This window comes from Tinamus guttatus, unplaced genomic scaffold (assembly GCF_059628265.1).
Source record: "Tinamus guttatus ecotype Peru unplaced genomic scaffold, ASM5962826v1 Tinamus_guttatus_pri_ptg000674l, whole genome shotgun sequence".
In the NCBI taxonomy this organism is placed as follows: domain Eukaryota; kingdom Metazoa; phylum Chordata; class Aves; order Tinamiformes; family Tinamidae; genus Tinamus; species Tinamus guttatus.
This window is the reverse complement of record NW_028289208.1, coordinates 2,645,223-2,669,355: the sequence shown is the minus strand read 5'-3', so window position 1 is coordinate 2,669,355 and position 24,133 is coordinate 2,645,223. Positions and strand designations below refer to the sequence as shown.

Here is a 24,133-nt window from a genome sequence, read left to right as displayed (position 1 = left end):
GAAATATATGCCACTTGTGAAATGCCTTGAAATAGTCCTGAATACACAAAGGTGAAAAATATGTATGATTTAAGCACACAGATATTACTAATGACTGAACTCATTCTTTATTTCATAGGGTATTTTTTCCCACAGTAAGGAAGATGTAACAAGAAATTCATAATTTACGTTAACCTAGATAAGAAATCAGATCAACACTTTACCTGGTGAGCACAGTTATATACAAAATATGCAGAGACTGAATGGATGCAAAGAAAAAAGATTTAGAAAGTATCTTTAAGATCCTCAAATACTTGCGCACTGCCTATACCTACAGCTTGGACTTATAGCTGGAAATGGAATGAAAAACGAGATGATCTAACTACCTTTATGCATGTCGCTGGTACAAAGCCAGGTTAACTTTCAGCTACAATCTGTTTCCTGAGGAAACAAATACTAGCGCAGTCAGAAGAGAAATGATGGGGACAAGTGGCTGGGATGGAACAACGTCTTTGGATGGAAATGCAAACATAGAGCAAATTAAAATGCTTGTGTAAATATGGTCTTAGAAAAAGTAGCGCCAGACACAACAAACAGGCACCTGAAAGATTTCTGTGCACTGAAATTTTGTCAGTCTGCTTGGGAAGAAAAGGGAGGTAAACAGAACATTAAGGCTGTCCTGGGGTCTTAAAGAATGTGTTTTGTAGGAAGCCAGCATACCAAAGACATTTGTCTACTCCTGAGGGGAGCAAGGTGGGAGACAAACTGTTCCAGAGAAACAGCACCTGAAGAGAAGACTTTGTCTCAGGCTACAATGTTTTGGAATCATTGTTACATTAACAAAACTAAATTTCCTAAAAAATCTAATTCTGCCTTTGTAAGGAGGATGCATCTTTTGTTCAGGGAAGAATTGCTAGCTGACACACACACAAAAAGTTTTTATACTTGCTTTGGTATATACAATGTCACTTGCACTAGGATTAGCAGAAGTCTGATGTAGAGCTGTCAAGGAAGGAGAAAGAGGTCCCAGAGGACAAACTTAGCTCACAGTCCCAAGGAATGGAAACATATGCCCACATTTTATACATCCACAACACAACAGATCCTCTTTGTTATTTTTTTAAACTTCCTTAGAGCTTAAAGATCAAACTGAAGTGCAATCTCTTATAATATACACACTGAGACCATCATATTTTCCCCCACATTTTACAGGAAAAATGAAAATCTGTATTTACCTTTCAGTTTTCGTAGAAAGGCTTCAATCATAATTACACCTGTGTGTATAGGAAGGAACCTGGCAGTTGTTAACATTCCTACTAGTCTGAAGAGGTACAAAGCTGTAGGAACTTGCTGAAAAATAGCAATGAACCTTTATTAAAAAAATTGTGAAAACATTTTGAATAAATTCCAACTCTACTTAAAGTGTAATTATATATTTGCATTTATTCTCTAATAAGTATTATAAGTAAATCAATTTCCCAATTATTTTAAATTTTTGTATGGTATACAATTATTACATTTTTTTTCTAACAAATGCATAATTCTAATGAAAAAATAATGATCTTGAACTTTAATAGAGCCCTTCATTTGAGGAGATGAAAGTGCATACATTCATTCATTTATTATGTCTTACAACCCCCCTGTGATGTAGGTACTATTATCATCATTTTACAGATAGGGAAACTGAAAGGCTAATTAACTTGTCCGATTTACAATACTGTTAGCTGTAAATTTAGGGTGTCCTACTGCACTCACAAGTGAAGGAAAGCTCAGCTCATCTTCTGATGAATATTTACTAAAAATGCTTAAACTCCATAAGCATTTTACTTATATTTAGGGTATATTACACAAGCCAACAAAGTTTGAATTTGTGGATTTGAATACCTCAGAAATACGATGCCTAGAAACAAACACCCACATATTTTATAGCGTCATTTGGTTCCCAACTATGTATGGAGATGATAGGCATTTTCATTTAATGTTACTAGCCCTTCAAGTACACATTCGTGTTTTAATTCTGTATAATGTATCAAACTTCATTTTTCATACATACAAACAAGAGACATTGTTTGCTAACAAACTCATTCTCTCAGTTTTCTTATGTGATCCATAAATCTATTTACTCGGTCAGGATCAACACCATTTGCCCAGTAACCTTCTTTCTTGAAATACGAACCAATTATTAAGGCATTTGCATCCAAGTAATTCTTCACATTTTGCAGAGTCACCCCAGACCCAATCAGCACAGGAATCTTCACGGCATGTTTAACCTCTGAAATGAAGAAAACCAGTATCAGAGTTATGTCCTCTGACCTCCTCTGTCCAATCTTTAAAATTCCACCAAGGTAAGTGTCAAGAAACTCAGATCATGGTTTAATTACTCTTACTAGAGGAGAAAACAGCTTCTTTAGGGAAACCACCTTCAGCTTTGAGCAACTGTTAACAAAATATCATTTTGCTTTGCATTCTGTCGTTATGTGAAATCCTGCAAAACAGCATTCCTGGGGACATTTCAGAGCAGAGCTTCAGTGCTATGGGAAGATGGGTTTAAAACTCCCATATCCCCCTTCCTTCTCAGGGGATCAACATCCAGCAAAATTGCTTGGCACAGAATACACTGCCTTCAACTGCATTCCTGCATAAATTCATCCGTATCCCATGCCCCTGGTGAGAAGGGACACTGGATCCGGGAGGCCTTTGCACAGCAGGACCAGCATGGCTTTTGCTGCACCCTGGACCCTCACTTAAGCAACTGCTACCATCACACTCAGAGGCTCCACTGCACTACACATACATGGGAAAGAGCTACAGTTCACTGATCGCATTGCTGCAGCACTCGATACAGCTTCCAGACAAATGAGGTCCGTTGCCTTAACAGAGGATTTCCTCCTGCTGGAGCCACCCTGCCTCTTGCAGACTCTTAACTGCTTCTTGTTTTCCTTTCACCTTAAAACAACTAAAACCTGGACCCCTGAAAGATCTTCCTATGAAGAAAGAAAACACAGAAATAAGAGCAAGATGCTGTTCTTTCTCTGCATTTATTGTATTAGCTCATATTCTTTTTTGCAAACATGTGGGAGGATTATTAGAATGACAGAACTACCCAGTAGGACTATGCTCATTACAGTTCTTCAGTCATCAGCATGTCAAAGCATAATAATGGTAGTTGGTCTGGTATATATTCCTGCCAGGTTTCTTTGCTGAATTTATGCTATGTGGTTATCTTGCAGAACATCTTCAGTGAAGAAGCAAAAACAAAAAAAAAAAAAAAGGGGGGCCTTATTTACATGAAAAGGAAAAGTAACATGGCTCTCGACTTCACAATAAATTCCAGGGAACATGGAAGTAGGAAAGCAAGCAGTGGTCATACGGACTCCAGTTGGTTTACCAGAAAGCAAGAATACAGTGCTTCAGGGAAGACTACTTCACTAAAGAAAGGGGATCATTTAAACCACAATTCTTTTTAGGTCACACATCCTACTGTTTCTTCATCTAAGACCGACAACCAGTTGCTGCAACCATCTGAAGACAAAAGAATAAAAGTAATGGAAGCCTTTTTTACAACAACAAAAAAATTCCTATTTTAATTATTTATAGTATTGTTAATGAACTTCCCTTCTAGAAAAAATATATATAGCATTTACGTACTTTTAGGAACATCAAATCTGCTTTACACAGATTCACAAAGGTGCTACAACTGACCACATATTTGTGCATATATTTATTACCCATCAGCAGGAAAAACAGAGAACCAAAAGATTAAACAGGGCGTGATCACAAGGGTGAGAGACAAAAGGATAGCCCTATAGGGCAAAGATGCAACAACAAAACCTGAGACTGATGAAACTACCCCAAACCCCCAAGCTTCTCCATAGAGCAAGAAATCCAGCGCCTGCTGTGCTCCATAGGTGACACGTGCTGTCCACACGCAGCTCTTCCTCTCCTCAGACAGGCAACGGGAGTGCCCCGTCTCTAATAAGCCTCGGTTACCTTATTAAGTATGCTGCAGACATTACTTTTAAGTCATTTCCAAACACATCAAGGCCTAAAGTTGATTAGTGTAAAATGACTTGTCTATTGGCTTTGTTAATGCAAATTCTAACTTGTAAAAGAAAATAAAGCAACAGCAGTGAGATACGCTTCTGCACAGTGACGTTCAGTCACTGCTAGATGTCTCCAAACATACAGCCTTGTTTAAAATGTTTTTCAGCTTTCTTCCTCTGATAATATTTTCTGACACAGAGAGAAAAGGAGACAATTTTGTGATGTTAAAACAACCAGATCCCAGCATTTACAGAACTTGCATATTTCTCTACTTCAATAAACTGTAACTAGAGGGCACTGTGCTCTTTCTTGTGGCAGCACATCTGCAGACATGTCTTTAATAAAATCATATGAAATAGTGCTTGGTTGCAAAGCACAATGAAAGCATTTGAACTATGGTATGCACAAGTTACATGAAATAAAGGCCAAATGCTCCTAGCTTGAAAACAATGGCAAAGAGCAGTGTAAAAATAAGCACCACTGGGCCAATAACTTGCTCGACTACTCTTCTTTAACAGCTTTTTCATATGCAGTAATCACTGTACCGTACACAGCACTGTTTATGGTAATGCTCCACTGTAACACATTTTAGCTTTTATATTCAAAGGACTTTCTTCCTGTCATTAAATCTCGGGCTTACAAAAAGTACAGATCAGAGACTTACAACTCCTGTTTATCTACAGGAGGGAACTGCAAAGGCAGCAGCCTCTATTTTGACTTAAACAGACCATCAAAATGTGGGAGGGCGAATCAGCCTTGATGCCCTATATGAATGATTACAAATGAGGCGACAGCCAGAGCCAGCTGTTGGTTTTTGTAATGTCCCCTGGTTACTCAGCCAAGACCATCCACTTTGTTCACAGAAAACAGTAAATGGGCATCATTATACAAAGGCTTTGATCACTTAAATATGGACTGGATTTGAATCAGGAATTTAAGCTGAAAGCATATATACTCAAACAGCAAACCTGATATATTCACTCTCCCCAATCAAAGAACCTTTTTACAGCGTAACAAACTGGAACAAAGTCATATAACCTCTTAAATGGAAATATGGTCTGTTAAATAAATTAATTGTAATTCAAAAAGCTCAGCTATAATTCCTGCTCCTTAATGACCTGAAGGCAACATTAAGTTTTTAGATCTCCTGCTCCTGTGAGCAACCACGATGCCTTGGCACACGTGCCGAAACCAAAGTTTTTCTATAGGAAGGTCGGTGCTCACTGCAGCAGCAAAGCCTGCCGGTTGCCATAAAGAGTAACATTGATAGTTGCCTACGAGAAGGTAGCAAAACAACTACAAACAAAACCATACTGAATACCGTTCTCTGGCTTGACAGGGAAACACTCATTTCCCATAGCCCATCGCAAATCAGTCAATTTAACACACTGACACAACAGCAAAGAGACTTCTGCATTACTGCACAACAAAGCTGGAAGAGAGACATGACAAAATCTCATCTGTCTTTCTGGTTCTGCTTTCAAGAGATGCTTTGCAGTGTGATGAAAGGTGCCCAATTGTGTGTAGCATCGTAATGCAGAACTTCCAGTACTGCATAAATACGTGAAATGCAAAATTTCACCCATGACAACACCAACTTTTGTGTACTGCAGATCAGATTCCTTTTAAGAATCTGGAGACACAAATGTGCCTGATTTGTCATTTCCTTATACCCTGGAATATTGATTTTCAATTCTTTTCTTAACTGTGTTAAGCCAACAGCCTTCTCATGAGATGGCCTGTTAATGTCTCAAAATCCTGTGACCTGAGTAACGTAAATCCATGAGCCTCAGATTCTTGCTTCGTAGAACAAATCCAAATATAAAATTTATGTGTGTACTTCATTACAGCTGCCAACTCTGATTCATTTTGTTCTTTGCACCCCAAAAGACAACAAGACTGAGAATGACATTTTTTCAACAGGAAAGAAAATAATAATTCATACTGTTGTCTCGTTGGGGTCATGTCATAGAAAAAAACCTATGGGCCTACAGGACACGTTCTGCTCTCCGATGCATGAAATCAATGGAACTTGCATGCATGTACTGGAAAACAGAATTTACCCTAGAACTGCCATAAGACTTATTATACTCATTTTTTTAAATGTAATCTGCATTAAAAGTGATGTGACATTAATTGAAGGCAGTGAGAAAACACTAGATCAATGAAATTTTGCAGCCTCTAAAATATACCTAGCTTTCAGCATGATTTGTTCTATGTATCATTTCTAGTTTATGGTATGAAAAAATCCCAACTAGTTCATGAGCTCAGTATCCACCCCAAACTATCATTTTATTTTTAACACTGCTGAACTGAAGTATATTCTCTTATCATCTTTTCTTTGGCCAACAGTTTGTTTAATGTATATAAAATGAAAATCAATATTAACAAGTTCAACATGTCTTTTAGATGCTGATAAACATGTATGATATGGGTAAATACCAAAAAAGTCGAATGATTTCAAATTATTCCAAGTGTATGAGGCCCCAGGTCTCCACAGCAAGAAAGTAAAGTATGCTTCTCATCTGCTTTTTCTTCTCTTAAATAATAATAAAGAAAGAATAGCAACTGGGTGGTTTAGACCAGAATATGTTAAAGAAAGAGAGCCCATATTAATATCTTTCCTCCTTCAAATTTTTTTTTTGCCAAAGGTACTACTGTTTTAAGTTTGATCAAGCATGCACTAATTAATTCTGCTGATTGATCCTCACTAGTCATCACTGAACTTGGAACAGAAATCGCTTCAAAGGCAGCTGTGGATGTCCAATATTTCTTGTAACTTGGCCACACTTGAATAAAAGTGGTATTTTTTGAACTTGTTTTAGCTAATGCTATAGCTAGCATGTTTTCAAACTCCAAATTAGACAGGTGAATATACTTTAATATACATGGTATGTACTTAATGTACTTCTTTATATAGACAAACTCTCAAAATCAACCCATTAGTCTAATTTAAAATAAGCCATTAATGCAGAATGAAAATTCCAGATGGGAGCAATTAGTTTCATGAAGATAGTCCAAATCTATGCCAATAGAAAGACATGAAGAATCATGCAAGCACTTCTGCAAAGGTCAGAATTCACAAGCCTCCCTTCATAAGAAGTTCACAGCATACAAAATAATGTAAATATCATATAATCCTTTAGCAGTGAAGTAGTACACTTTCTGAAAATATTCTAAGTAGTTGAGAATGTTACCAAATTCAAATGTTCCCTTCCTCCATACATGTGCCTCCATTTCAGAAGATCTCAATCTTTCCACTGAGAAGATTCTTTCTCACTTTAAATTAACTTTTTATAAGGATGACATAATTTTATTATACTAAATCTTTTCAGAAATTGAACCTTTTTGTATAATAATGTCAATCTCAGTATCATTCCATTTTATAAAATCTTGACATAATTTTCATTTTTATCATACCAAATCGTTGTTTAGATACATACCACTGACAAACTAAATAGAACCTCAGTTACAATAGCTTTGCTGTATCAAATCAAACCAAAATCAAAAGCGAGTTTCTTTTCTTCCCCTCCTTTTCTCAGGAAAAGCAGATATATAGATTTCCCACTACATTAATCCAGAAGCTGATTCAGATCAGCTTCCAGATGCCTGTCGCCCGGCCTTGGCACGCCAGCTCTCACCTCTCAGCTCCTGCGGATCGGCGGGCGCTGCAGTCGCCGTTCCCGTCAACACGACCCCATCAGCCAGGAAGAGCTCGGCCGCCCTCGCGGTCTCGGCGACACTGACATCTGCCGTCAGAGCGTGAGCACTGGAAACAGCGGGAATGGACCCTCTGGTTACTCGCGGTGCACACATTTGTTATCCATCTTGTTGAATGTTTAGACTGCTTTTCTTTCTCTTCCCTGCTGTCAGAACAACTCAAGCGAGGCTTTAAGAGAGGGTAAGCGCTCTGTTTTAAAATAGGAAGTGAGACTGCAATATGAACAAGAGAGAAGGGAAAGAAAAGCATTTCCCTCAGTATCATAACGGATGGACCTACTGCTCTGGGTCTTTGCTCTGTCTCTCTGTCTCTAAACAGCAATTGCTAAGAGCGATCTATCAAGCACACCTGCATTTCAGAAGGGTTGGCTGCACACGGCTTCCCCAACTCCAGGAGGGAATCAGGGATGTTCGGCCATTCATGAATCAGAATCCGTTATGTGGAGCTGAATTAATACCCTGCACCTCATCTCATGAAGTTCAACTAACATGAAGTAAACTCACTACCTGTAATGGTCACAGGAACCATCTTCCTGTAGCAGTTCCAATTACTTGCCTCTTATCTGTGAAAGAGCAGTCCTTGGTCCACAGGGAAAACACTTTACCTAAAATCTATAGCAATAACAAATGTTGACTTAAACAGTTCTAAACTTTGAAAGAATTCTAGCCATTGAAGGTTAAACAACTCATCTTCTCTTTTCTACTTAGAACAGAAATACAGAAACACCAATGACTAAGGCCAGTCTGTCACAACGATACGTGATGACAGAGGATGGAGCCAGCCCTGGGGCAGCCTGTGCTTTGCCCTGTAAAGAAGCACATGTTCGTTCTGCAGGGTTTGCACTCCTGGTGCGGGCGCAAAAGTAAGGATACTAATTCCTCTTTTGCAGTTGCATAAAGGAGGCCTAAGATAACTATATAATACATATAATAAGGTGTACAGGAGACTAGCATATGGAGGGTAGCCGTAAAGGAGTGAATGAATTATCAAATAGTTAGACTATAAAGAAAAGATTAGAAAGAAACCACTTTGAAGAACCTTAAAGCTTAATTTGACTATGTTGCATGTGTCCTTTATATTTTGAAATAATTAGCTTATAGAAGAAAATCTTTAAGTTTAAGAACTTCAGGTTATTCCCACGATTACCCATATACTACACACAAACATTTTAATTAGGTTATTTAGCATGTATAATACATAACATTTGAACAGTGCTTCTGGAAAAAAAATAAAGAGTGACATATAAATAGCTAAAAGTACCATGTGACTACTATGATAAAATATGAGTAGAGGAGAAGCTGGATTTATCTGTCATAAGTTCCTTCTGTTTGATAATCATGGAACATGATCTGTACACAGACAGCACTGATTTAAGTAGAAGGAACCAGCATTGTTAGTATGACAAAAAAAAAAAAAAAGAAAAAAAAAAAAGAAAAGCTTTCTTAAGTGCCAAAATCTTATGATTTAGATGTTTTGTATGTGGCAAGTTGCTTGCATAACTAATAATTACCTTGGATGCTTAGCCTCCTGAAAGAAAATTTATTTAAACATAACAGACATGTATTTGATGATACAACATCTCACCTGATACCAACTGCAAGATATTTACAGCCTGCCATTACAAATCCTAGAGGTTAAACAACTGTAAATCTCATAGCTGCAGCAACCTGTGGCTTATAGGTACAAATTTATCTGTAAACACTTCCCCTAATAGCACTACAAGACCCTGTTTGAATAATGAAGTTCTCCCTATATTATTAACTCTTCTGACACTAAATAGAAGTAAAAAACAGAAAATGGAGAAAAACATCTGATCACTCTTACATTAACATTTATACAAAATATTGCTCTATTTACCTATGTTTCTTTTTAATATCTGCAAAAACCTGAATGTTTTCTGCTCCAATTTGTTTTCTGTACCGTAGCAGGTCGCCTGCACAGGCATTTATAATCCCTTCATCAGCAACATGTGAAAACACAAACCCTTCAGCTCGGATGAAATCAAGACCTGAAAAAAAAAAAAATCAGAATATTTTAGCCAAAACTGAAGATTGAAAAACAGAAAAACTAAAACCAAGCAAACAAAACACCTCAACAGCCTACTATTTAGTTTCAACACAACTGCGAGCCCTGCCCCTTGCTGTGCGAGACACATCAAAAAGAATAATCCTTTGCCCTAACGATGTGGCTTGTAGGCAAAAAGGGGCATTAACTTGGGTCTCTCGTTTTGCCAGACACTCACTTTCATTATATGACCTCCTCCTTCCCAAGTTGTTCTCCTTTGTTAAATTTGACTAAAATTGGCCAACAGGTTATAAAATATCAGAGACATCGAGGCAGAGAGAAGAAGAGCATAGATGTTCTTTCTTTAGGAAGTTAGGTGAGAAAATGAGACCTGTGGTGCATTATATATAACTTATTTGACTCTCTGTCTGAATGCAGCTTGGGTTCTCCATGCAGCACTGCATTAACAAATTACCTCTTGAGTTGTGACAAAGGTACAGGAAGACCACACAAGGAAGAAAGGAAGATTTTCCACTCTTCTCCAAACTTACTGTCAGCATCAACTCTACCACAACTTAGCAGCACGACGACTTAGCTTCCTGTTTTTTCAGTCAGGAAGCTTTTGTGAGAGGAATGCTTTAGAGGAAGGCTGAGAACAGAAAATGACCTTGCAGAGGTAATTCACCTACTATCAGGTAGTGCTACACACCCTTGAAATATTTTTGTGTTGAAAATACCAATGCCTTGGGCTATGGTGTAATGAACAGTGGTTAGGCATAAGAAAACAGAATTTTCACTCTTTTATAGAATACCTCACTCCCCTCTAATTTTTCCATAGCCCTGAAGTTTGTTCCACCTGTCACTTAACACGTGTGTAAAGACTGCACTACTCTTCTGCAGATTGTGCTGCTCTCCCAGCTTTAGAGCTTTTTCCCAGGCTCTTCTGAAGTTCTGCTGCTTCTCCAGTTTTGGAGCGAGCAGCACAATTAATTGGAGCTGACATCGTACCAAGGAAACGGCCTCAGGGAAAGGCAGCCATCGGGCCTGCAATTCTACCTCCCAGGCAACTGCTTAGGCAACAGAGGCCTCATCTTAACATATTTCCAACATAAACATAAATCGGATCTTTACAATATATTTATCAAATGACAAGGTATCTGTTTATTTTAAAAGCTAAATTTCAATTTCCTTCCAAAAACCCTGAAGTTGCAGAGACAGACGCTTATGCACAAGAGAGTCTGTATTGCTTAGCAACCAAATGCGAATTGTCCTGCTTCTTCAGAGCAGCAGCTAAAGACACAGAGAGTTCTCAGGGTCCAAAGACATGAATGCATCACAGGTATAAAGGTACGAGTAGGTACTTGGCAAGAAATGCAGTGCACATAACTAGACTGAGATTTCTGTACCTAGGAACAAAAGCTCTAAGTTCTATTTAAATAGACTCAAGTTTACAGTGTGTTTCAGAGTTAAATAAGATAAATCAGTTCTCCTGCCATTATAAGACCACCACAAAGTCTAGAAATCTGTTCAATTCTCAGCAATCATAACCTCCACTTGAGGGCAAGGACTATCCATTCGGTAAGACTACTTACTGATATCACTCTTTGCATGTTGTTTCAGGATACGTGGTACGTGTTTCCTTAGCTTAAGGAATTCAGGACTTCTTCCTAAACACTAGAATATACTTAGTTCAACAGAGCTGCACGCTCTATCTGGATCTTTGGGCACTACTGAGACACATATTTTAACCACCAGTAATATGGTGCAGGCACCAAATCATTACCCTTCTGTTTTATGAAGCCATAATCGGATTCCACTAATGAATTCATTTTTAGGCTCATAAAATTGTGAGAATGATACTATTGCTTATTTTCACATTTGGCAAGTTGAAAAGTAATAGCTGTTAAATAGTTAATAGGCAGTTCCATTTCTGACTTATATGGGAGCAAAAAAACGCCTTGTAATCTCACTGGAAAACAAGAACAGGAAGCCTCCAATGAACTACAGTAAACAAAACTTGAAGACTTTATTAGGAACATGGAATCGAGTATCTAGCAGTTGCAGGGCTTGTTTAAGGAAACAGAGTTTGTCTCTTTTTCAAAACCTAGTAATTGTTTTCACACTCACTTTAACCAAAGTTACACAGCTTTGCCTAAGCAGCTGTGAAGATCTATCAGCTGTATGAAACAGATTTTTTTTTCTTCTTGCCATGACAGTTGACAATTAAGAGAAAGAAATGTCAGAGTTTGAAACACTTCTTTTGCTCTGTCAGAAAATAATGCAAGACTGATTTAATGTAGGAAATATTACTTTTACTTTAAATGTTAAGATATTCCAAATGTGCAAATCACTGCATTTTAACAACATAAAATTGTGAACTAGATATGATCATTATAGAGTCCTTTCTACAGCAGGTTCCTTCCTTCAGTGTCAAAGGAGACGGAAGCCAGAATTTACTGCCTCATGGAAATAGGATCTGGCCTCTACAAGGTAGCAACTCCTGGTTGCTGCTGAATCTTGAACTGCTTTACGCAAAGGCAAGATGTTGTAGGGTAAATTTACTGGTGGCATCTTATTTCCTATGAGCATTTCCAGGCTCACAGCTCTCTTTGACTTCCTAATTCAAAAACAATGTGAAAAACACTAATTTTGTGTCAAAAAAAAAACTTTGAGGAATACTGACTTTGCCTGCTGATGCTGGACTTGCTACAGCAGGACGACAATTTGTAACAGCTCCTTCCCCACTCCGTAAGAACTCCAGGCCAGGGAGCGGCAGCATCCCCAGCTGAGTCCTCCACACGGGATTTCATCAACCTGCTCCCCAAAGAACACAGGGAACTCGCACGGTCAGCTGGAGGCGGCAGAAGCTGAACTTCTAGAGACTGAGTCCTGATTCATGGAGAATGTAACGCAGGCCCATCCAGGAGCAGAGAAATTTCATTTTGTTCTGGGCACTACTGTCCTCACTCCCGACCACCCAGACTGAAGAAGTGATCAGAACAGGAGATGCTAACTCATCCCTGGCCCCTGTGCTTGGGTTTTCCACCCCACAGACTCAAAATACAATGAGGAGGTGCACCTGGAATATGGGAAGTGTCACCCTGTATCTTCACATACAGCTGTAGGGACCATTTTATGCCCCAAAGATCAGCAGAGGATTAGGCTAAGGTACCAACAACATCAATGTTTTCGGAAGTTCTTTTCATCATTAGCTTTGTCCCCCTCAGATTAATGATGGGTCAGTTGTTTAGCTCTTCCAATCACTGCCACCTTTTGGTAACAGGGAACACAGAATATGTGCAAAAGGATGCAGGGTATTTCATCAGCATATTTTTCCTGTACTATAAAGGCTCTGCACCTGCTCTGCAAAGACCTACCCTGCTAGATTAGAGCCAAGCTGAACATCTCATTAGTGCAAGGAAAAACATATATAGCAGCTGAAAGCTGTTGGATGATTCCTTTAGAAACAGGTCTTCCTCTTTAGCATGAAGTGTTTCATAATTAGCAAACTTTCAGTAAAACAAAGCCATGTAATCTAGAACTAGGTCAACAACAAACAGCCTTAGTACATAGCAATCAGTTCAAGCATACAAAATAGTTAACTTCTTGTTAACTAACAAGACACACTGACAAATAAGTAAGTTAAAGCTAACACTAAGCAGAAAACCTGACCCAGACTTACTGGACAATCCTGAGCATTGAAAAATGATAACCAGTAATGTTTGCTAAGCAAAAATAAATAAGGCAAAAATTATATTTTTATCTCTTCTACAAATGCTCCTAAGCCCCTACTTATATGCACCATTCAGTTTCAACCTCAAGCAGATGTAGTTAGTTAAATCAGAATATACAAACAGGAAATTATACACCTTTAAAACACATGGTCCACCTGTTAATAATGAACCAATTGAATGGTAACCCTAGCAAACAAATTCTGACACAGTCATCATCTGCCTCTCCACAAAAGGCATTTTAGTTTCATAAAACAGGAAAGAATGAAGATAATACGATAAAGATAATATGAAGGTGGTTTCCAGTAGAAATATAAACATAAAACTGTACTTTTCTGTATTATGTCCACGTTTTGAGGTCTATAGATATCACTATATTTTTAATTGAAAAGTCTACATTAAAAGAATATAAAAATTAAGTGGGAAAGTGTGACATGAATCTGCTCCACTATTTGTGTATATAATGATAATAATTTTTATATGGGCTAGTATTATTGTATTAGCCTTTAAGACCAAAGAAAATTCTCTAGCTTTTAACAGAGCTTCCTGAAAACAAAACTGAAAGGGAAAGACTGCCCATATTTAATCCATCACAGTAACATTCCTCTGTGTGATCCATGACGGGAAAACACGGAGCCGGTGTCAGGCCTGTTTGATACCTTTGGGGCAAACATCTCACTGAAGCCTGGTCTCTGATGATTCTGAGTCTAAGAGCATTTAGCACTGAAATAACAGCTGGCAACAGCTGGCAGGAACGAGACTGACAACAACTGTTCTGGCTCAATGGCTGTTTTTTGATGACCTGAAAAACTGCTCATGTTGACAGGGTTTTTTTTGTTGTTGTAGGAGACACAGTAGGAAACACAGACTCTTTTCTTCCAAGATCCCCACTACTTTCCAGCCAGTCTCACAATTTTGCTGAAGCATCCCACAAGAACACATTTGTTGGTGGTATTCTTTCCTTTAGGTGCCCAATTTTCAAACACCCAAATGTGAAGAAACAAGATGGATATTTTAAAAAAACTTCTAAAGTCTCTTAGCTCCTCATCCTTCAGTTTGGTAGTTGTAATTTTCACAATTATCCAATAATTTGTTAATATGCTAGTAATATTCAAGAATTTAATTTGTTACTATTTGATTACCTGCAGTATTTTTATTAGCATAACCGTATGTCGCTGATGATGAGTTCCTTCTACTTACACTGGAAATGTGCTGTTTTTTTCCCCCTCTTACAGAAGAAAATTGTTAACTACACCTAAACACCACTTACTGTTTCCCTGTTCAGCTTCCTTTGGAAGTGTTATTTCTAAAAACGAAAGAGTTTCATGAGGAAGAGAAATGACTGTGTAGTAGCAGGAGATGCCATGTCTGTTATTTTGTTTGTTTTAAATAATTAGGTAGAACACCTTCGGCCAGTATTTTTGCAGTGAAAACCTACAGGGGCTGCTTTATTAATTGTGGCCTCTAAAGACCATTAAAATTGTACTGATGCTACTAAGTCATACAGGAAAACTTCCCAAGTTTTCCTCCAAAACAGCTTCCACTTTAGAATGTCTTTGCTTAAAATTATATATATATTTTTTTGCTTGTTCACTGAACTTGAGATGATAATCCTTAGAGAAGTGCAATGAAATGCATTAAACCCTGGTCTTTCCTAGCTGCTGTTCTCCAGTTACAGAGCAAGCAGTCTAGAACAGTAATAGAGCTGAGCAAAACTTAAGCCCTCCAGGAATTCTCTCCTGCACCAATAATTGCTGGGAAGTAAGAGAAATACATAATCCCCATGTTACACTCCCATTTAGTGATCTACTTCTTTTCCAAAAGGGATGCACAACTCAATAGAAATCTGACCATTTTTGTTTTAATAAAATAAGCTGTGTAAATACACTTGCAAATGCATGAGCATCCTGAGTATCCTAACATGCATACAATCCTTACAACACAGAATACAGAGGATTTTGCTATCTTTTCTAGTTTACTTTTCATAAAGGTTTTGCTGCAAAAATAAAATTGTTTCTGAATGTTTTTCAAGTAGCTTGATACCTTAGCATGTCAACTTCACATTCTAAAAACACTCAAAACAGATTACACATCTACTATCAAGAATACACACCAAAAAGGAATTCAATATTTTTAGAACATATTCAACCTGATTAAAACTGCCACTGCAGATAAGTTTGTCCATATTGTTTTAGTCAAAATAAGCTTCTAAGTTAACACAAATATCCTTCAATATCCTTTCATATAGGATTCTGCGGTTTAAAAAATTTGTACATTCAAGAAAAACGTGCAACTTCACTTTCACTAGATACCCTGTATGCTCCTCCTCAATTTGTGAGGTGTATAAGCAGTTCTAGCCTTCCACATTACACCAACCTCCATCTGTAAACAGGAAATGTTACAGATGAAAAAATAAAACTGCTTCAAAAGGAGTAGAAGAACAAAGGTTATCAAGTCTAGGATTCAAGCAACACAGACAGATCAATCAATACTTAATTTCCCTAAATGCATTTTGATTTTAAGTCATTTGACTAACAGTAGACTCATTTTTTAGTCATCATACCAGCAGGCTTTTTTCCACTTATCCATAAAAAAACAAACAAACAAAAAGTTTTAATAGATAACAGTAGTAGCAACAATGTATAGTTAGATACTGAAAGAGGATGCTTCATCACAGTGGGTTAAACTAATCCCCAAATATAATTTAACTGAAGTAAATAGAGTTACACCAAAGATGGCTTTTAAACATGAGTAGGTTTAAACTAATCATTACATTTAGACAGGTTTCACCTAGAAAGCAGCGGCCTTGGGATTTTTAGCTGCCTGCTACTGAAGCAGTGCACAAGTATCATCTATTATAATCAAGGAGGCATCTTTCTCAAAATCTAATTTCTGCCTTTTCAGGGTACAGTGAGCTTTTCATGTCCCATTTCTCATGGCTTCTCTGTTAGTACAGTGCACGATTTGCAGAGAGTAAATGCCACAGCAAACCCCAGCAGTAAGCGATGAGTCATTTCCAGTACCTGCGGCGAGAGCCACTGCTGTGGCCTGTTGGTTGGCAGCGCACAGAACCTGGACACCCAGCGGGAGACGCGGGCAGGTTCGTCTCACCGCCGCGCTAACCGCTGTCATCGCTGCCGTTATTTCAGGCCCGGGACAAACTGTGTAAGGAAGATCATGCATGTTCTCTATTATCAAGCCATCCTGTGGAGATTATTATAAAGAAACATGGTCACACTGCGGGGAAAAAAATGAACTTAAAAAACAGAGCTAGTTTACTAGTATGCTGATATTTGTATTAAAAGGCACACTAAGTTTAAAGATTTTCCTTCAAAGGAAGAATTATCTACACTAAATTGTGTTGATGCACACAACCACTTGTAAAGGTGCTTTCATCAGCAGCACGGTATTTGGAAAGAAATCGTGAAGAGAAATAAATGTGATTTCAATTATACATTTATCAATTAGGTTTCCTTTGATCTCTGTCCTAAAATGTGAACTATAGACGAAAGAGTAAAATCATATACCTCATTAAAAATAGTGTAGAGTCAAACTTCAATTATCCAAGTGGAATACAGAGTATTGATTATATTTGGACAACAGAGGTTTTAGATAATCAAAGCAATTTTCAATTCAATTAATGACAGAAGATAAATGTTATTTTGGGTAAATAAAGGATTTTCTTGTTTGACTATTATATCCAAAGTATGTATTACCATTGCATTAACAATTGTATTTCTCCCACTCTGGATTCAAAATTACTTAAAGGAAGATATTGCCATTTATAATCTACTGTACCTCTTATTCCACCTGGGCATATACTTAGCAAACAGTGAACTGACTATAAAATACTCTGCCAATATAATTTATGTGACTTATTGAAAATCTTTGCACATTATCTGGTACCTTGTATTTTTTAATCATTTGTACAGTATGCAGTAGAAAATGCTCAACAGCTACAATTCATATATAATTATGTCAAGAACTAAAAATATGAGTGAAAACAGAGTCTTGGAACATATTTCAGGTTTGATGTTTTGCATTTCAAATTAGAATGTTAAGCGAGAAATTTCTCACCTGCTTCAGTCAAAAAATACAAAGAGTTTAGTAAACAAATTCACTGTATATATAGAAAATAAATCCTATTTTCTCTGGAATGTTATGCTTATAATTTAGGAGTTTATATATCTAAGATATTCTAACTGAATCAGAATAGAAAAAAATATAATGAAACATATACATATATATTTATAAAATACCACCAGAGATAAAATAAATACTAACAGAGAGAATGAAAGAAAAAATACTTATTTTTATACTTAAAATTTACATAAATAATGCTTCTTTAATCTATCTGGTGCTCTAGAAGTTCTTTGACAGTAAGACAAGTCAGTATATAAAATGCAGTCAGCATTTAATGGCTGAATCATAGGCTAAACCAGACATCCTAAATGAACACCTACCATGGACAACAGGAAAAGAAAACTGAGAACGTTAATATCGCTTGAAGCAATACATTAAGACCAAGTCCAAGACCCACAAACAGTCAAAGATAAGACACCAGAGCACAGCTGCTTTTACCAAGCAACTAAATGTATATATATACACAAAATACATGCTCCTGAAATAAAGTTGACACCTGTTAATAACGGAGCAAGCACTCGAATTCTACAAGCACCCAGCATCCGGCCTAAGTACCACTTGTTGCCTCTCAAGAAACCTCAATCAATCAAAGGAAAACCAGGTATGACAACTGGCCAAAGCATCCACGCTTTGTTTTGTATTTTCACATTCAACTGTACAATTCAAGTCTGCTCTCAGCAAAACCACAGGCCTTCCAGAATTAAGTAACTAACTTTCAGTAGACTGGAATGCAGTTCACAGTGGTCCAGCAAACCTGAACTGACCAAAGGGTCCTCTTGCCAACCAGTGAATTCTTCAATGTTACAACAGAGAGATCCCTGCACTGCCCGCTGTCTGCATGCACACCCAGATAAGGTCAGTTTCTGTAACACAGTGACATTGGTCAGTAGAGATACATGCGAAAAGTATTAAGGTAGGACCTGAGTGTTTGACATCTGGTTTTATTCTGATTTGAAACTGAACAGAATAAAAAGAAAGCAGCAAGCCCTTAAACTCAGGGGACTCCTTCGGCCCACAAACCCTGGGAACCTTCAGTCCTGGGCTCAAGAATGCTCAGCTTGGCAGACTTCACCAAAACCTGTACACCCGAAGGACTGTGTGGGCAAAGAGTTAGGACCTACAAACCAGGTGTCCCAGACTCCCAAGGTAGCTGAGAGTCATCCTCAGCAGGATGCAAGGCACCTGGGAACCGGGCTCCAGGCTTCCAGAGAACCAGATGAGGGGCCAAAGAAACAGGAGAACCAACTGGCAAAATTTCACTGGCGCACTACAGCAAAATTGAGTTTTCCATGAAATGTTTCTATTTTGACAGGTCAGGTTTGCACAAAGCAAATTATTCCATTAGATATCTTAGTACATTTTATTGTGCGTAAAACAAACACCCTGCTGAACACTAGTCCAAAATGAATGGCTAAGTCAGACAGCTGGGGAGATTCTGGGATTTTGTATGCTTCCTTTAAACTTTTCAACTTCGTCCGTTTCTATGCCCCCAAAGTCCAGGATTACTGTGAATAATCTTGGTCTTACTTCAATGATGTGTTACTCTTCTGGTACCATTGGATAGACTATGTTCTTTTGCAGATTATGTTTTGTTTAATTAAAAAAGAACAACATATGTTCTGCAATACAGAGAGCTGAATTACAGATGCATTAACTCAAAGCTTTCTTTCATATTTTTGTATAAAAATGTAACACCACAGATTTCTGTTTTTATTGAATTTATATGTATATAAAACAGATTTCAATACTATCAGACAGCTAATTAAAATGGTGGAAAGAAAACAGTTATGCTGAATTAAAGTTCTTGGATCTTGAGCTTATACTGCTGAAGTCTATGGGAACAGTCACTCTATGACACTCCAGAACAGAATTTATTTGGATAGTAAGAGATAAAATTCTAGTAAATACCTCCCGCGTTTCTTTTCCATTGAATATTAAGATGATTTCTGCACGGCTTTATAAGTAGAACAGCCTTATTTTCAATAATTCTCAAACAACATACTTCCTTTATACTTTGAATGACATTTAAAGAATTATATATGTACAAAGTGCCTCTTGTATCACAGTTTGCTAGTGGATAGTAGGTCATTTGAATAGCTCTCATTATATAAAAGAACAATTTCCTTAGCTTTATTTTGCTTACAGAAATAACCTCTTAAAACACTTCAGCTATGCACATATATCTCCTCAGAAAAGCCTCTAGAAAAATATACGGTTATAACCATATAAAGTGCAACATGCATAAGTGTCAGCTCCTTATCTAACATAACTTCCTTTGGTAACTTTAACCTCAATGTTTCCCCTAACAGGAAGATCCCATCTCCAAGTATACACATACTGATAAAAAACCTATGTCAGCTTAAAGCAGCTGCTGTTTCCTACAGGAAGAGGGGGTTTTGTTTATTTCATACCAGTCATTAAACAAGTGCAGGTGAATGCTCAGATGGTTACAACGCCCCTTCACCACCACAGGTATATGCCTCTATAAAAATCAGACACATTTGCATTCTCCTGTGCCCAGGCATAGCTTCCAAAGTCTATTAATTCTTTTAAAAACTCTACCTAAGCAAAAGTCTCTATCTCAACTTAGGTAAGCAGACACAAGAATATCTTTTTTTCTGTTATTATTTTAAATCTGCTAATAGCTAAGTCTTGAAAAGTTAACTACTATTAACTCAGATGATACTTTTCTACTTGTTTCTACAACAGAAATAATACTTACTCTGTCTCAAACTAAATCTGAACTACCTTAACACTAATTACCATGGAAGTTAAGAAAATCATAGGCTTACAATATTTATTTTGAAAACCCTATTGTAGAACAGACCCTGGCAACCATCTTTTCAAGTACAGAGATAAAACAAGGATCAAGCTGATTGGAAGAGAAACAGAGGTATCTCCAGAGACTGTATTGGCAAAAGAAACAAACTGAAAAATCTTGCTTGGTGCAAAGCATAATAATACTTGAAACTCAATACTGCATTTTAAAAGCACAAACAAAAAATCCAAAAAATTTGGAAAAGGAGTATCTTTAACAGTTAGCTATTCAAGTAGCTGCAACCAGGTAATAATGGCAACTGGTGAAGTTGTCAAGTTATGTCAATGAAATTAAGGGGAACGCTTACTTTGTTTTTTTCTGGCTACAAAACAAACTTCATTGAATGAACCCCCGGGCTGCACTGAGTGAATAAAAGTTAGGTAACTTGCACTATATTTTTGCATCACTCTTTTTAAACAAAAGCAGATACAAATGGGAAGGATCATAACGTTTCATGATTTGCTGATTATAAAATCTTGTCTAGGGAATTTCATTCTTCAGCATACAAGTACAAAGCTGATAATGTCTTGAGCACAGATGGCTTGCTATCTGAACACTCACTTGTTTTCATTATTGTGTTTCAGTATCACAGCTCTCTCATATTTATTATGTTGAGCTGCTAATGTGCTGGACAAGTCACCTTTTCTGCACAAAAATGTATTGCCAAGTGCAATAAATTGCAAGTGAGACCACATACTAAATTTTTGAATATTTACACCAATTCAAACAACTTGAGACAATATATTAACATCTCCTAGTGTTAAGAAGATGGTTACAAGTCTCAAAGACAATGTAAACAGCATTTGGAACTACTATCAGTGAATACATCCATAGTGGGGATGTTTGTGTACAGGACCTATGATTTCAGACACCTAACTTCAGCATGACCCCTGTGGAGTACACACTGACGTTCTTAAGAATCCTAAAGGAAATGTACTAAGTCTGGAATTTCTCCAAATCTGTAGAGAAATTATTGTTTTTGTCATGCACCTGTGTAGTAGGAGCCAGTTTTAAGATCTATTCAGTCATTGCAATACAGTAGGAGAAGCCTTGAAGAGCAGCAAGCTTCATTACAACTATTGAAAAGACAATGAGGTATAAAATAGAAACAAAACATCGGTGGCAATAGTGATTTTAAATTTTCTCTTAAACTTGTTTTGGCTTTTTACAATTTGGCAATGAAAGTAACTTCATCTCTAGGCTCCCTCAACTTTACAAATATTTAGTGCATTCTTGCTGCTGTTAAAGGTTTCAATGTATAGCAAATATATAAGGAAATAGGTAAGTGTGGAATGTGTGACAATGGCTTTAAGAGAATTATAGATTATTCGTGTAACAACTCCATTGGAAGACAGACTAACTAGTACTTGCCACTCTTCTGATGTAGATCAAATCACACTGTACCTCATATTTTTTCTATAACTGTACAGAAAGGACAAAGTCACAGTACAGAATGCAGAGCAACTCTGCATAATTTTCTTTCAGAAAGTATGAAAAGGAAGAATACTGACTTATTGCACAGCATCTTGCAGTTAAAGACTATTTTCACTAGGTAGACATCTTCCACATGGCCACTGGACACTTCAACCTGTCTACGTAAATATCAATCTCCCAAACTCTTTATCCTTTCAACAATTCACTTCTCATGAGTCTTTCCTAATTAAGCCTTGCTCTGTTCATAACCTACTTTGAGTGCAGTCAAAACTTTTGGCTTTGGCCATCTGTAATTTAGGTTAAGTTTAGAATCAATCTTGTTCTACCTGTAAATTTATGCCTTAAAAAATATTTCAGATGAGTGTTTCTTTTTGAAGTTTTGCAGAAAACAGTAGCTCAGAGCACTGACTGCTTACCCATTTAAGCCATCTTTAAATCTTGGATATTAGGACACCACATTACCAAACCAGCAAACTTGTCTAATACTGCAGGTAAGTCAAATAAAAAGCACGCCAATGCATGGAGACAAGGTGCAATGAAATGTTCAAAACAAACTTGACTTTTCAAAAGGACATGCACTCTGCCTAAAAATTGCTGACCTATTAGGATCACTGCACCATTTTGGGTCCAATGGCAATTCCATCTATAGGACCTGTCTTTCTTGCCTCTGGTTGAGAGTGGCCTTTTGGGTCTTCTCTAGATATGCCAAGTAAGCAAGCTCTCTGATAGGGGACTACTGACAAAAAGATTAAAATGGGCAGGAAAGATCCTAAGCAGCACAAATACAACTGTGTGAGAAACCTATAGACTACATGTGACTGAACTGTGTGCTCGGCTACTTCAGCAACTTGAAGTGTGTGGCTTTTTCAACTCTCCTGCAGGCACAAACAGCTTTGCCTTCAAAACCTAGGCAGCTCACTCACAATATTGAAGCTACATCTTTGATTTCAACTTCTTCTTAAACTCAGCATTTAAGATGCTTTCAATAAATCCTAGGCATGCTTGGATTCAAAAGTCAGTAGCTAGGCAAAGGGAGCTTTAGATAAACCCTGCCACAGGAAACACGAAGGCCAATACTTACAAGTCCAGCATCCCTGTACGTTTCTGCCTCTTGACAAGTTTGGTCAATGATCTGGGCCAAGGGAAGAAAACTTCTTGGTGTCCCTGCAAAAACAACACTGCTTACCCTGGCGCATGAGAAATTGGAGCAGCACGGAGTAGGCTTTGGGGTAAGGTGACTACAAGGGCTGGCCTGGTGAAACAGACAGGAACGGGTAAAGTGGCCAAGAGGCTGCTGTGCCTCCACATGACCCAGCTCCATGGCCTCCCTCCCCTTCAGTGACATATTGGCTCATCACTCAGCTCTTAAAATGAAACTCTCCGAGGTAAGGAGCATCCATCACACGGGTCTGCCTTTAGCCCATCGTTGCCCCCGGCAGTGCTGCTAATCCTTCTATAGTGACACTGAGCCCCGCACCGCGGGCCTGCACGGTGCCTGGGCTCCACACTGCCTAACCCGAAGTTAGTTCAACCATCTTCAAGCCTAACCCGCAGCGTCAACGGCCGCTCTTCGGGGCTCCCCGACAGGAACGCGCACTCCGCGGGGAACCCGCCTCCATTCACTGCCTTCTCCTTAAGACCAGCTCGGACGTCCCTGTGACACGCGCGCCTCACGCCGCCGCCCCGCTCGGCGTCCCGCCCGCCGCCTCCGCAGGCCAGGCCCGGCCCGCGGCCCAGCGGCGCCTCCAGCCGCGCCGCCCCATGCGGGGCTCGTGCCGTGCCGTGCCGGGCCGGGCCGGGCCGTGCCGTGCCGTGCCGGGCGCCGCGCTTACCTGGCAGCGCGGCCGCGTGCAGCACGCCCAGCACCGCGCTGCGCGCCCGCGCCGCGAGCCGCAGCGGCGCCATGGCGGGCGGGGCCGGGCGGTGTCATGGCGGCGGCTCCGCCCCGCGCCGCTTCCGCGCGGGGCCGCCGGCTCCGCCCCCGCCGCCCGCCCGCGCCCCGCGGCGCCCCGCGCCGCCCGGCCCCGCCGCGGCCCGCCCGGCCCGGCCCGGCCCGCCCGGCCGGCGGCCCCGCCGCGCCCCCCGCAGACCCCGCCCCGGCCGCGGCGCGGGGCCACGTGTGCGGCGCGCGGGAAGGCGGCCCCGCGCCGCGCGTTTAAATGTCCCGCTCGGCGCGGGCTGCGCTGTGCGCAGCCACGGGAGCGGCCGCGCCGTGAGGCAGGAGGCGCCCAGTGGAGCCCGCCCTGCCCCGCACCCGCG

General features: G+C 39.1%; 1 protein-coding gene across 1 annotated transcript; it reads right to left on the bottom strand.

Annotated features, from left to right (window-relative positions):
* Window positions 1-1,926: 1,926 nt before the first annotated feature.
* Window positions 1,927-23,829, bottom strand: LOC104569872 (uncharacterized protein F13E9.13, mitochondrial-like). The gene is made up of 6 exons (XM_088536518.1): window positions 23,707-23,829; window positions 22,956-23,038; window positions 16,503-16,683; window positions 9,602-9,752; window positions 7,665-7,792; window positions 1,927-2,251 (listed from the first exon to the last, which is right to left on the bottom strand). The coding sequence occupies exons 1-6, from the start codon at window positions 23,777-23,779 to the stop codon at window positions 2,061-2,063; spliced, it is 807 nt and encodes a 268-aa protein (XP_088392644.1). The 5' UTR covers window positions 23,780-23,829; the 3' UTR covers window positions 1,927-2,060.
* Between the last annotated feature and the right edge of the window lie 304 nt (window positions 23,830-24,133).

Excerpts from the sequence above, each read along its gene's own strand:
- LOC104569872 (XM_088536518.1), bottom strand. The coding sequence starts at position 23,779 with ATGGCGCCGCTGCGGCTCGCGGCGCGGGCGCGCAGCGCGGTGCTGGGC. Across the intron at positions 23,039-23,706 it reads GCACGCGGCCGCGCTGCCAG|GGACACCAAGAAGTTTTCTT; the intron begins GTAAGCGCGGCG and ends TTGTTTTTGCAG. Across the intron at positions 9,753-16,502 it reads AGCAGTGGCTCTCGCCGCAG|GTCTTGATTTCATCCGAGCT; the intron begins GTACTGGAAATG and ends TTTTTTTTTCAG.